Genomic DNA, 13,985 nt, shown 5'->3' on the forward strand with positions numbered 1-13,985 from the left:
TGGGGTTTTTATTTATTTTCAGCTAAATTAACAGTTTATCAGAGGAAACATCACAATTAATATAAGCCTTTTAAATTTTGTTTCCATACTTAACTTCACACTAGCAAAATGAAGTTAAATTGAGACAAATGAGAAAACCAAAAAAAGGACCACAATACCTGCTTATTGGCAAAGATCAGCAGCAAAGCATCTCGCAACTCCTTTTCCGTTAACAGTTTGGCAAGTTCATTGTGTGCTTCACTGACCCTGTCTCTGTGGCTGCTATCAATAACAAACACCACCGCTACAGGAAGAGAACAATTATGCAGCTACATTTTGCTACACATTTTCATTCCACACGCAGATATTATAACTTAGGAAACAGGGGAAAGACTCCAGCCCTATATACTACATCTGAAGTCTATACATATTTTCCAGAAATTGTTTACTTACTACAAACTAGCAACTGAACCATTTTCTTTACTGAAATAAACTGCACTGTACAGCTTTCTAAACTGTATCAGCCTGAAGCAAAGCCAAAGATCAAATCTGAAAGTAAATGCAAGTCACTCGTCACAGAGACCAAAACTGAAGAAATTAAAATGTCGTCTAGCAGTCAGGCCCCTGAATTGTTGTGCCTTGAAACGCAATACCCATTAATTTCCATGGAATTTACTTCCAGAAAGATGTGTTTAGAATTACAGCATTTGACAATAAACCTAGGAAACATTCCCCTTCTTACTTTTAATAGGCATAATTATTCATTGTATATTTCAATGAGTCAAAATATGAAATATGGCACTCTTACCTTGTGTATTGAGGTAATAATGTTTCCACAAAGGCCTCAGCTTGTGTTTACCTCCTACATCCCAAATAGTGAACTTCAGATTTTTATATTCTACAGTTTCAACATTAAAACCTAAAGGAGGATGGAAAGGAAGGGCCTTTTAACCACACTTCTGACAAAGGATTTATATAACATTTCACAGGTTCCAAAATCAACATTACTTGCCTATTGTTGGAATAGGTTGCATGAATTCATCCTGCTTCAGCTTAAATAAAATGGTTGTCTTGCCAGCTCCGTCTAATCCCAGAGTTACAACCCGAATCTCCATTTTTGGCCCAATGTGTACCCTGTTGTCCTGCAGCCAAGAAAAAAGATATAGAGAGAAACCTGAAGTTTGCCCCCCCCTCCCCACACACCGCAAAAAGAATTTTTATTAGCTCAAGGTGCTGTGGCAAAGGAAAATCCTAATGTAATGTATCATGTAAGTTTCTTGCTTGTTAACAGTGTTTTAAGTTTCGCGAACTGCAAAGATGATTAAATGTCATAATGGAAGAAACTCATGCTCCGATTCATAGGGGTATATGAATTTATATGTATTGATGGGCCATCAACTATATTTTCCTCAGAGTGGACCTACTTAAATTATTTAGTCGTGTTAATTAATTTCAGAGGGTTTCCTCTGAGTAAAATTTAGCTGAATACTACCCAATGTCAGGCGTTTCCATTGTAGTGTGAGAAGCAGTAGTCAGAAGAAATTGATCACTTCCTGTGCAGGTGTATTTGGGTGGACACATGGAGCGCTTTGAATTTCTGACACTGTGTCTCATTTAGGATACATAAGTTTCATCTTAAAGGACGCTGGTTCTGTGGGTGAGCCAAAGCTAAGTAGAAAGCCAACACTTTTATTTAGTTTTTAAACAAGTGTTAGATTTCACTTAACCAAGAAGATCTAAATGATTTGCAAACAACAATATAAACTGTTCAAAAGAAAATAATCCAAGTAGCACATCCAGCGCTTGGGGAGCTGCAGGAGGTGAAAGAAAGAAGGGCAAGCCACATTGTATGAGCTGAAGACCATTTGTATGATGCTGGATATTACCCCAAATGATTAATTTCTCTCATTGGTAAGTTGTGGGGTTTTTTTGCTGAGGATACTAAAGGTTTTGTGAACAGAATGGTTACAATTTTAGTCCGACAATCTGCAAGATAAAATGTTTGACTAAACAAAAACATGCACAATTGAAAAGGTTCAAGGTCATTTCATTAGCAGATACTATTTTAACAAAAGCACTTTGAATTAGGGCAACAGTCACCATGACTTATAGGATGTTAAACAAAAGAAAAACATTCCTACACAGTAACCCTAGTCTTCGGGTCTATCTTTTTTAAAAAATGTAGATATATCCAAGACATGATTGCACAGTGCTGCAAATTACTTGTAATTTGGGGAGTTTCAAAAGCCAGCTGGCCACGAGTGTTTCTTGCTGTACTTGGGGTGGCAGAGGAGAAGAGGGAGAAAGAAAGAAAGAAAGAAAGAAAGAAAGAAAGAAAGAAAGAAAGAAAGAAAGAAAGAGGACAGAGTTCTTACTTCTCTCTGGATTCATGATCAAAGTCTTGAAGCAACCTAAACATGAGAAAACTGTACCTTTGTAAAAGTAACTGGAATGCTAGCATCAAGTTGTATATGGTCTGCAAGCTCGGTAAACTGTTGTTGTTGTTTTTGTAGTGTTTCTAGAAGCCTTGTAATTTCTTGTTTGGCCAAGACAACTCTGCAGTCATCCTTTAAAAAGGAAGCTAAATTTAATACAATGAACGCAGTACCACCTATGTGTTTTCCTTCTCAAAATCCAGCTGAGCAAGAAGTTACGTCTACCAAAAAGAAAGTTACATTTTTTACTAAATATAAAATTGAACTTTAACTCAAGCAGATTTAAAACTCTACTATAACTGAAATAAATTGTTTCATGATACATCAACAATGGAGAAATGGAAGACAGGAATGCATGCTGTTCACAGAAGCTTTTGTTTGTCTTAAGGAAAACACAGTAACTCTTCACAGGAACCAAGACAAGAAAGCTACTGTATTATTCAACTGAAACAATACTGGCAAATATAAAGACTTTAATGGGAAAAGAATCTAATTAGGATTAAAAATGGGTGCTACTATCAACACACACGATTGCTCCTTTTCTTGTTTTATTTTGTTTGGTACATGAGAGGCAGCTGAACAGCTTTATTTTAATGCTCAAGTAACTATGTAAGAACATTGCCCCTACAGTATTTTGTCTCTTAAGGCCAAGCCTAATAGGTTTCTACATTAATTTCTATACAACTAGCTACTTCTCCAAAGTGTGGATCCCAAACATTTCACTAGAAAAAGGCATCACCAACTACGTTAAACTTTTATATTTCAAACCTATCCTTTGACTCAGATGCTACAGCACTTTTGCCTCCCATCTTCCCCCTTTTGTTATCCTTTTGTTATCTAACACTTCTCCCTTCCACAAGGGACTCACCCAACAGAGAAACTTTTACAAACCACTGCTGTGTCCCAAATCACCATTTGTAGAAGCAGAATTTTAGAATAACTAAGCTTACACATACAATTGACCCAATAAAAGCAAACCCCTAACACAGTATTTTCCCAACAATAATTATTTTGTTACCCAATACGTCTCCCTCCCACAAGGGACTCACCCAACAGAGAAACTTTTACAAATTATTTATAAACCACCGGACACTGTCAGCCTTAGTCAGCAACCTAAAGTACATATATATGGAAGAGGGCCACTTTATGGATACTTCACCTGCTGCAATGTCTTTTCACAGTGAAGGCAAGCTGTTGAAACCTGGGACAACAGAATAGTCATATCTTCTTGCTGCTGCCTAAGCCAGATCAATTTCTCCCGCACATGGGCATCAACCACACTAAGTGCCATTTCTTCTTGGCGGCAGAGAGTTTCATGAAGATCAGAAAAATAGGCTCGTACACATGAACGAGCATTCTCTGCAGTACCTGGGACCTGGGTGGTTATGAAATCAAGGAGACAGGCATTACGTTGTTGCAGACCTCTTTAAGACAGAGCTTTAATATCCTTCTCCATTGCAATGGGCTGGCACACCAATTTACAGTAGACTGCTTAACATAAGACACTAATTTCTCTGGAGAAATTAGTGTTCGTTTTTAAAATGTTACCAGCCTCCATTATTGTGAGGAAAGCTAGAAGAAGAATGTCAGTGTGTTTTGAATGTTAAAGGAGTGCAAGAAGATTGGAAGGACTTTATTGCATACATACAGAGGCTAATACATTAGCAGGATTTTAAAAATACTTGTAAAGACATTATGACTGGAAAAGAAGTAATTTTAATGATTTTACAATTTAAAATGGACATGCGGTATGATGATAAACAATGGAACCAGGGAAAGGAATAGGGGGAAGTCAACTCTTTTTTATGTTTGAATATGTATTGTTTTTTTATTTTTTGTTGTTTTTGGAAAATTAATAAAATATTTAAAAAATGAATGTTAAAGTATTGCCAAAATATTTTATGTTTTCAAATCTCATGATCTCTGTTGGCTCTCCTATGAGTTGGAAGTGCTGACTCCCTATTCTGAATCAACTCAGCTAGAAGAGGCACAGTACTCCATAATATATATTAATAGCTCACTGTTAGAACTACTCTTAACACTATGGTCCTTCCACTTTCCCAGTAGTATCTATCCTTTGAATAAACTTTTGCCACGTGCCTTAGCAAAAGACTGTAAACCTATTAGCTCATTGCTTTTAGAAGTGAAATTCACAAATTAGAAGTAACTGAGAACCAAAATTGTAGCTCTAGAATACAGAATTATGTACCACATACAAATCACTACATCTAAAGCAAAGTGTAACGAAAGTACCAGGTATATTCTAATATGTATCTTCATTCAAATTAGCCTGATCACCAACAGATGAAATATGCAAGCTAATCTAATTCATGACATTTCCACAGAAAACCTTATACAGTATAATCAACACTGCTATTTCTGCATAATACTAAGGTTGGTGTCCTAGTCAAATCAGCTAGGAACAGCATTAGGAGATTCTGAAAAGAAATAAAAACACAGACTGGAATAAAAAACCCACAAACCAAAGTTCCACGTGTCCAGGAAATGTCAGATTTGTATTTCACCAGTAGCTACCTGCCACGCTACGTAGTAAGCCATTTTTGAAAATGAAAAACTTTCCAAATCATTTAGTGATATGGCAATACAGTAAATAAAAACCCTACTAGGTAAGTCTAAGTACTTAGGCATGCACTTTGTATCCTAGCTGTATTTTTCATTATCCTCTCTATAATTATTCCAAAATCAATCATTTCTGCTTCTTCATGGCTGCTTTCTGCTGGAAAACAGCTTTGCAAAATAGTCCATTACCACTAGTGAGTTAACAGAACAGACTTCTTGGCTCTATTTTCTCCTTCCAGAAGGTCCTCCCCCCTTGCCCATACCAACTTACTTTTGATCAGTGGCCTTGAAAAAGCTTTTGTGAGTCATGTTAATACTGGATAACATGGCATACTGCTTCATTTAAAAAGTGTAAAGGGGTGGGGAGATATTAATAGTTATAATGAAGATTATGTGCAGGTTGAGGAAATGACAAGCTTGCTTACATGTTCTGTATGAGCCATTCCAATTCCATCTTCAATTATCTGTTCTCCTCCTTCTATCTGCTGAACTATTCCAACTAGTTTCCGAGAATAATCTGATATTTCTTCTGTGAAAGTTCTTATACAGTGAGCCATGTCTAAAATGGAAGCACGGATCTGGTTTGCTTCTGGTTCCAAAACACTGTGCTAAGGGGAAAGCATCAAAAGTAAATCTGAACACACAGTATGAGAGAGAGAAAAGAGAGCAAAACTTTGGACATTCTGCCTCAGGTGCTTAGCGCAGAAATGTAGGCGCACAAGGTAACTAGTCTTTGCATGCTCCTTTGCATGAATCATCTTTCAAAAGCAGTGATCTTTAATTTATAATAGTAAGATTTTAAAAACTTTATTATTATTTAACAAGAAGTATGTAAAGACTAGTTATGTTTCAAAAGAGATGGAAAATTAAATATAAGCATTAGCTGGACAGTATTATACATCAATCTACAAACACAAAATTGTCTAGCAGCCCTCCTAGGTGACAGCAGGAAAGCAGCTTTAGTGATAACTTAATGATACCCTGGAACATTGCCTTTATTAAATTTATAAAATAAGTAATGTAAAGAATAGGAGAGGGAACAAAATATAGTCTGATGGTTTGTCAAATGGGCAAAAAACCCAACACAAATTCTCCTTTTCAGTCACATATTAACAATGACATAGCTGGACAATAAAGAATTGACATAACCTACTTTATGACCCTGATGCTTTCCATATTCTTTGCAGACACAGCACATGAGAGGACTGGCTTGACACCCTTCTTCCAGGCACACAAATTCAATAGCATGCACTTGGTGCTGAGAGCACATGGTTTTCTCATGAGGTTTATCAGCAAGGGGCACACGTCTGTGTTTTGCAAGTGTCTTCGTGGAATGTGTGAGTTGGGAACACTCTGCACACAGGTGAGTGGCACAAACAGTGCAGTATACTGAAGCAAGATGCGTTTCATCTTCATCACAGCGGACAATGCACTAACAAAAAGAAAAACTAGAACATTATTTACTCATGGTGACTGGTCGCATAAAAATGTTTTTCATATTAGATTCCAGGGCATTGTACAGCGTTAACAAGAAAAACAGACTAAAATGCACACAATTAAATCAGTAAAATATTTTCAAACACCTTGGTGAATAAAAGTGCTGAAAGCTTATTATGGCTACAAATCAAAATCCCGATGCTTGCCCAATTATCGCCCAATCGATGAAACAAAATTTTATAGATACCTGCTCTAGGGAACTAGCATACACGTTCTAGAAATAACTATATAGTCAGAAATATCGAATAGAACAGCTGTTACTTGACAGTTCTCATTGAGACTGCAGGTACAAATCTGAAATTATATAGTCCAGGAGAATCTGTACCACTTGATACTCCTGAACATGTAATTTAGGTACAGGTCTTTTAGTTGTTAATGTAGTAATGTTGCAATCACTGAATTAAAATCAAACATTTATGGCATCTGAAAAGGACAATCAAACTGAAATATAAAAAGTGATTGGGAACACTACTCTGAAAGTGACACAAAAGCAAAATACAAAATTGATTACTACTACCTCTCCAGAGAGGCCAATGGCTTCTTCAGTTGTCCCACACTGACCACCAAGCCCATTTTGAAGTCGTTCCAGGAGTTCCAACAAAGCAAAGTTTTTTTTCAAACCCCATACACCAGAATCTCCTGTTTTGGAGGGGGAAAAATTAAGACAGAAAAAACAATATTCTTTTGAAAAGTGATCCCATAGCCAGAGAAGGTTTTCAGTTTGCACGAGCTCTCTCTCAAGATCTTATGGTCCATTAGATTTTATAAACTATATGCTGGATCTTCCTTATTCACCATATTTCTCCTACTGCAACCCCATGTTTGGTTGTGGAACATCAGTGTGAGAAGTTTTCTGCTAACTTTCAGAAGACTTCATAGATTAGCACTAATATATTTTTCCTTTCACTCATTGATCTTTGATCTGAAGCCTTTGCATGTAGTCTAAAGTTAATAACTTAGGGCTCTTTCATTTTAATGGGACACACTGAAGAACTCAACAGGGTACAAAACGCTGGTCTTGGGCTGAATTGTGCTTTTCATTTTTAACAACAAGCCTTTAAATATGTTAGTGCTACCGAATTTGTACTGACCCAGTACAAATTGCTTCTATCTCTGTTGGCTTCAACTTTTAATTAACCCACCCAAATATTGTTAAGAGATTAGGATAAATACTTGATGGACAGCTGGGTTTTTTACCTTTACACATGTATATATTTTCATGGATGGATTCCAGTACAGTACTTCAAAACAAATGGTGGTTTTGATTAAGCCTGTCCAAATTTAGTTCAGCTAATGTAGGAACTATTCAAAGTGCTAACTGCCAGGTTCCTCACTAAAAAAAAATTTTACTTCACATATACCATATGTGCAGGTTACATAATTTTATAGATATGCCTATTTCATGAAATCTATGGAACATTCTAAACAACAACAAACCTACAGCTTTTGGCAGCCTTTCCTTAGAAAAGGCATGAAGCTTGAATAGCAGGGAGCCTGCAAATCAAAAACAAGACTGCATTATGTGGGCAATCATGGAGTGAATACTGAGCCCATTGATTACGGTACACCAGTCACGAAATGGGCAAACATTCCTCTTTGATTCATCAGTGACTGAGGACATCAGAGCCAGAACACACACTTTTCAGCAACAGATATTAAGAAGAGTTCTCCTGCCCAAGAAACCAGACCAAAACTCGAAAAGGATAGCTGTGATTGTCCCGCACACAAGTACAGGAAGGGGTGCAGGGAGAATTATTGAGTAGCGGTGCTAATTTAGTGTTAATCAGGTACATACTGGGTCTTGTGTTTATTTTAACATACTGCCCAGGCTGTTCTCTCTTCCATAGCTTAGCTTTTCAGCCCCTTTCCAAACTCTCTCACCACCGAAAGGAGGAAAATTCAGAGAAGTTACTAGCAGTCTCTTTACAGCAATTGGCAAAAAGTGAAAAAACAATTTAATGCACCTCCATGATGAAGGTCCCTTAGTGCTGTTGATGGGAATGTGTAATCATTCGCAGAAAGTCAAATCCTAGTTCAAATAACTGAACTGTGTATCCTTTGGAAGGGGATGGATGCAAAGTGAAGACTGAGAAATCATGGAAGGAATTCTTACAAGTTCTACAAACAGGAAAGGGGGAAAGCGGCAAATTGCTTTCCCCCAATCACTCAATATTTGAGCGGTGAGTAGGGGAGAGAAAATGAAAGGTGTGGCAAAGATTTCTTCCCAGATTTCTCCCTAGGACTGAGGCACAAACATATTCAGGTTGTTCAGCTTAATTGTAAGATACTACAAGGAGTAAGGCTTATGAAGGCTGAGCCACACACTGTTTCATTAAGCACATTTAATGGTGCCTTGATGGGCGCTTTTGTCTTCAAAGGTTTTGTTTTGGGTCACTGCACCGTAACTTAATAGGGATCTGAGTTGGCTTGTACAAACGGAGCTAGTATTTGTGTTTAAAAGGAAATGTCTGCTCTCTTAAACAGCTTAGTTCTTTCTGCAGTGTTGCCCCCTACCTGATGCTACTCTTCCCTACTTCAAACCCTTCATCACCCCCCCCTTTTCACAGCCCTCTGCTCAACCAGAACAAATCCTTAAGTATACATATTTATGCACTATTACCCTTGTCTCTCCCTACAGCTCAAATTTAGACTGTAACCTCCTCAGGGCAGGGACATGTCTTTTTCTTATGCTGCTCCTTGCAGTTCCGTGCACACAGATGGCATTATACAAATTAATGCTACATAATAGAACTATTTTGCATTATAAACACAACCTTGCTTGACTGAACCTGTCTGACCTTGCTACCATTTTTATTGTCTTATGACATTAAGCACTAAACAGCTGTCCTGAGATAACTTCAAAAGCAATGTTTACAATATTACGATAATGTGACCAAGATTAGAAATATAGGGTGGTATCAAACTAAGTAATATCGGAGCAGACTCACTGAAATCAATGGACTTAAGTTAGTCATGACTAAATCCACAGATTTCAGGGGGCCTACTCTGAATATGACTGGTTGACTACCACACATATTTAATAAAATAAAAATTTGAAATAGTTCTGTGTGAATGATGTCGCACATTTGGTGGCCGGGGGCTACAGGAAAGTGCTATAGTTCAATGGTAGATTCAATGGCATCTCTAGGTAGGGAAAGATCCCTGTCCAAAACCCTAGTCAGTGTTGACAATACTGAGCTAGAAGGACTTCTGGCCTGACATGGTGCAAGGCAGCTTCCTAGATACCTATGTTTCATCCCTGTTAGTTCTAGAAGAGACCCTTGTTGATGCGGAAAAAAATGGATTTTGACTTTTGCTTTCATGCATAACCAAGGCTTTTCAAAAGTAAATGTTCTTATAGGCAAATCCTAAACTTGTTTTACTTTAAGGTATATTTCAATGTGTTCAATACATTATAGGTTGGATAATCTATTATGCTTCAAATGAGGTTATTCTTGTTGGGAATTTTATGCAGCCGATGCTGCTAGTGTGATTAGTATAAATCACATGAGATGTCTGAGAAGAGTGTGGAAATGGAAGACTGTCTTATCTCTTTCATCTGAGCGTGTTTTTGTACTGTACCTTCACTTTTGCAGTATGCAACAGGTTGTTCTGCCAGAGCTTGGAGAACACAGACGTGATTATGGATTGTCTGTATAGAATGTAAATAAAATGTAGTTTAGATCTACAGATGTTTGTTTCTTCTTGCTGTAGGATGCTAGAAGACTTGTGTGCACTTTTCATATGAAAAGGAGATGAAGGGACATGTAATTCCACAGACGTGCCTACAGGGAGATGCTCAGAGGTCCTGGGGTGGTCACCGTCTCCCCAAGAGCATTTTCCCAACAATCCTTCCTCTAAAACATTATATCTTCCATATGTTTTCATAGTGCACACTGCTCTTTTCATCACATCACATTGCTGCAACTTTTGAAGGGCACAAGTCAAACTTCTGAACTGCCTTGCAACCAATGTCAGTGTTTTGTTTTCTAAGTGGTGGTTTGCCTCAGTATATTCAAGCTATGCAGATATATTCTAAGTGTCTCTGTTGTACCTGCCCATTTGGCAAACCTATATAAAATGACTGCTACCTCCATCGTGAGGGGTAGTGTATTAATACTAGCGGGGAGAGTGCTGCTGCACTGGTGTCCTCCTTGTGGGCCTCCCATAGGCATCGGGTTAGTCAATTTGAGAACAGGATGGTGGACCTACACAGGTCATTAGTCTTCTCAGCAGGGCTTTCCTTACGTTCTTAATTCAACAATTTCTAAGCAGCTTACCTAATTCAGTAACCTGCCGATCAAAGGGACACCGAACTGCTCTGCCATGGAGAGGAAGTCGAGTGAGACAGTCATGACAGACTGTATGACCACACAAAAGCAGTCTGGGAACTTTGTCTCCTTGCAGTGAAAATACATCTTCACAGACTCCACATTCCAGAACCTATAATTTACAAGGGAATACATTCAGTTTTTAAGCACTAGGGAAGAGCTAAAAGATAGAAGTAAAGACCATGCAAAAAAGGTCCCAGGTTCAATCCCCTGTATCTCCAGGTAGGCCTGGGACTCGTGCCAGAAGTCCTGGCGCTGCCTGTCAGCATCAACAGTACTTACTTAGACCAATAGTCTGACTCGGTATAAGCCAGCTTCATATGTTCCTAAGTGGTTAACTACCGTATTTTTCACTCTATAGGACGCACTGGACCATAGGACGCACCTTGTTTTAGAGGGGGAGAACAAGGGAAAAAAATTCTCCCCCTCTCTGCTCAGCACCCCTTCAGCGAAGCGGCAGGAGAAACGGACCCCCTTCCATTTCTCCTCCCGCTTGGCTGAAGGGGCGCTGCGCAGCTCTCCCTCTCTGCTGAAGCCGGGAGAGTCTTGCTCTCCCGGCTTCAGCAAAAGGAACCCGAAGCCTTCGGAGCACAGAGGAAACGCTCCCTCTGTGCTTCGGAGGCTTTGTGTTGCTATCGCTGAAGCCAAGGAGCCTGCATTCGCTCCATAGGACGCACACACATTTCCCCTTATTTTTTGGAGGGGAAAAAGTGTGTCCTATAGAGCGAAAAATACGGTATGTGTATTTGGATGCAGCCAACAGATGCCACTATGGATTGGGATGAGGACAGCCGCATCAGTCTCTCAGGTCAGACCTCATTATGATAAAGTTTCAGGTTAGCTCTATATACTAAGAACTACCAGATAATTAGTGGATCCTAAAAACTGTAGTCCATGACCCAAAGCACTTCCTTAGTGGTTGGTATGTTGTATTCCCTAGACTACCTTACTACACACATCTGTCCTACTGAGTGAATTGGGGCTTACTTCTAGCTAAGGGGTGTAGGTATAGGACTGCAGCCTTAGTCTCGGTATAGTTGTATTTCTACACAGGAGGGAGAACCTTTCATGTAACTGAACTTAAAATAGCACTTCAAAGAAAGTAACAACTATTTTCCTAAGAAGGTCTTTATAAGAAATCACATTTTTTATTCCACAACAGCAAAAATTCCAATTTATTTATTTACTTAATAAATTTATATCCCAATTTTAAAAAAGAAACTTTTAATAAGACAGCATGCAAAAATTACAAATTAAACAAGTATATATCAATAATATAACAACCCATAATCTAAAATATCTGTATTAAAATAGCAAATACAAACACACCACTGTAACTAACATAGATAATATGTGGGCAAGCTAGAATACAAACCATTTGTGTGGGTTTGTAACTTTTGTGAACTCAGCTGTCAGGCTGACCCTTAGGGTGAAACCATACATTTTGGACCAGGATTATTAAGTATCATTCTATCTGCATTATGCACATTTTTTTGTATGGCAGAACATCCAAACGAAGTATAGCCACAAACTGGATCTCATGTTCATGATCATAACCCACCCAAGGTCACTAGACACTCTTGTGGAAGGAACATAATGCATTTTTGCTTCAAAGAATTATAGAATCACAGGACTGTAGGGCTGGAAGGGACCACGAAGACCATCTAGTCCAACCCCTGCAATATTTTCAAAATGAGACAGAAGGCTATCAAGATACAACGTCCATATCGTTTATGATACTTAATATGTTTCCAGTTCTGTAACAAATGTTTGCACAGTTCCCAAATGCATGGGAATCCCAGTGTACCAGTTTCGCCTCTTCATCTGTTCTGCCCCTCTATATTATTGCCACCTATAATGGAACATTTCCTTATACCTTCAACAACTCTATGACAGGCAGAACTACTCAAAGCAGACCCATGGAAATCAAAGTTAGTAATGTCTATTAATTTAGATGGGTCTATTGTGAGCAGCACTTAGCACATTTTCTGTTTCTTTGCCATAGTTGCATCTTCATGTCCTAAGATGTTCCACTTGCTTAATTACCGCCTACTGCACAGATGCAAAAAGCTGGAACCCTGCCGGAGAAAAAAGCTGGAACCCTACATGTGACTTCCCCCTATCTTGTCCCACCTCCTCATTTCTCAAACCTATCTGACACGCATGGTAAATTGCTCTGGACACCCCTTGCTTTAAACAGTACAGAACATACAATGTAGCATACAGGTGTGTCTGTGTGTGTATGTATGTATGTATGTATGTGTGTGTGTGTTTATATATGTGTGTATGTTTGTGTGTGTGTATCTCTGTGTGTGTGTTTGTGTGTGTGTATACACATGTCTCTCTGTGTGTGTGTGTTTATGTGTGTGTCTCTCTCTCTGTTTGTTTGCGTGTATGTATGTGTACGTATGTATGTAATGTGAAGGGGGAGCAGGGAGGGGGTAAATACACACGAGGGTGGCACAACCGGAGAGAACCGACCCGCAGAACGTGAAGGCTCTTGCAGGAGATGAAGGCGCTACAGCCCGGGAGCCCAAAGGGGGCGGGGGCTCCCCCCTCTCTTTCCTCCCGCCCCCACCCAAACGGCGGCGAACGGCGAGGGGGCTCCGCCAAGGCGGCCTGGAAGCCCCCCCCCCGGCCTCCCTCTGCTCACCTTCACCACAGGCCCAGCCGGACTCCGGCTCTGCCTGTTCCCGGCATCCAGCCCCGCACTAGCCCCGACCTTGTTTACACCTAGTGCGGCCATCTTGGAGAAGGAAGGAGAAAGACCAAGAAGAAGCTGCCTTCGCCGCTCCCACAGCGGAGTGCCCCCCTGGAGACGGGGCGGGGTTACGCGTCTACGTCACCAAAGAGAGCCGTAGGTAAAGGAGACGGTGCAAACGTCAAAACACACACACACACAACAAGGTCGCTTCCCCCGTATCTTTACGATACCCGGTCTGTGGTTTCTAAGCACTGCGCATGTCCGTTTCTTGTCACTCCCCGTCTCCCACTCTGCCATTGGCCGCCATGATAGCGGCGCCGAGGGACGTAAAAAATAAAAGGACTACAGCTCCCATCATGCATCACTTTGACAGCTCGCCCGAAATAAAAGCAAGCAGAGGCGCCTATGGAGATACGGACGAGCCAAAGAGCACGCTGGGGATTGTAGTTTCTGGCTCGA

General features: G+C 39.6%; 1 protein-coding gene across 2 annotated transcripts in view; it reads right to left on the minus strand.

Annotated features, from left to right (window-relative positions):
- The window catches only part of TRIM23 (tripartite motif containing 23), a gene marked incomplete at its 5' end in the record, with an annotated part of 17,997 nt that extends 4,109 nt beyond the window's left edge, over positions 1-13,888 (minus strand). Inside the window, 10 exons of one of the 2 annotated variants that reach the window (XM_082241994.1) lie at positions 159-283; positions 788-898; positions 992-1,121; positions 2,412-2,546; positions 3,574-3,789; positions 5,420-5,602; positions 6,148-6,426; positions 7,009-7,130; positions 10,772-10,934; positions 13,757-13,888. In XM_082241994.1, coding sequence (XP_082098120.1) covers positions 159-283; positions 788-898; positions 992-1,121; positions 2,412-2,546; positions 3,574-3,789; positions 5,420-5,602; positions 6,148-6,426; positions 7,009-7,130; positions 10,772-10,934; positions 13,757-13,888 — 1,596 coding nt within the window. The other variant, XM_082241995.1, reaches the window with a different exon arrangement.
- Between the last annotated feature and the right edge of the window lie 97 nt (positions 13,889-13,985).

This window comes from Podarcis vaucheri, assembly GCF_965113315.1.
Source record: "Podarcis vaucheri genome assembly, chromosome: 11".
NCBI classification, from domain to species: Eukaryota; Metazoa; Chordata; class Lepidosauria; order Squamata; family Lacertidae; genus Podarcis; species Podarcis vaucheri.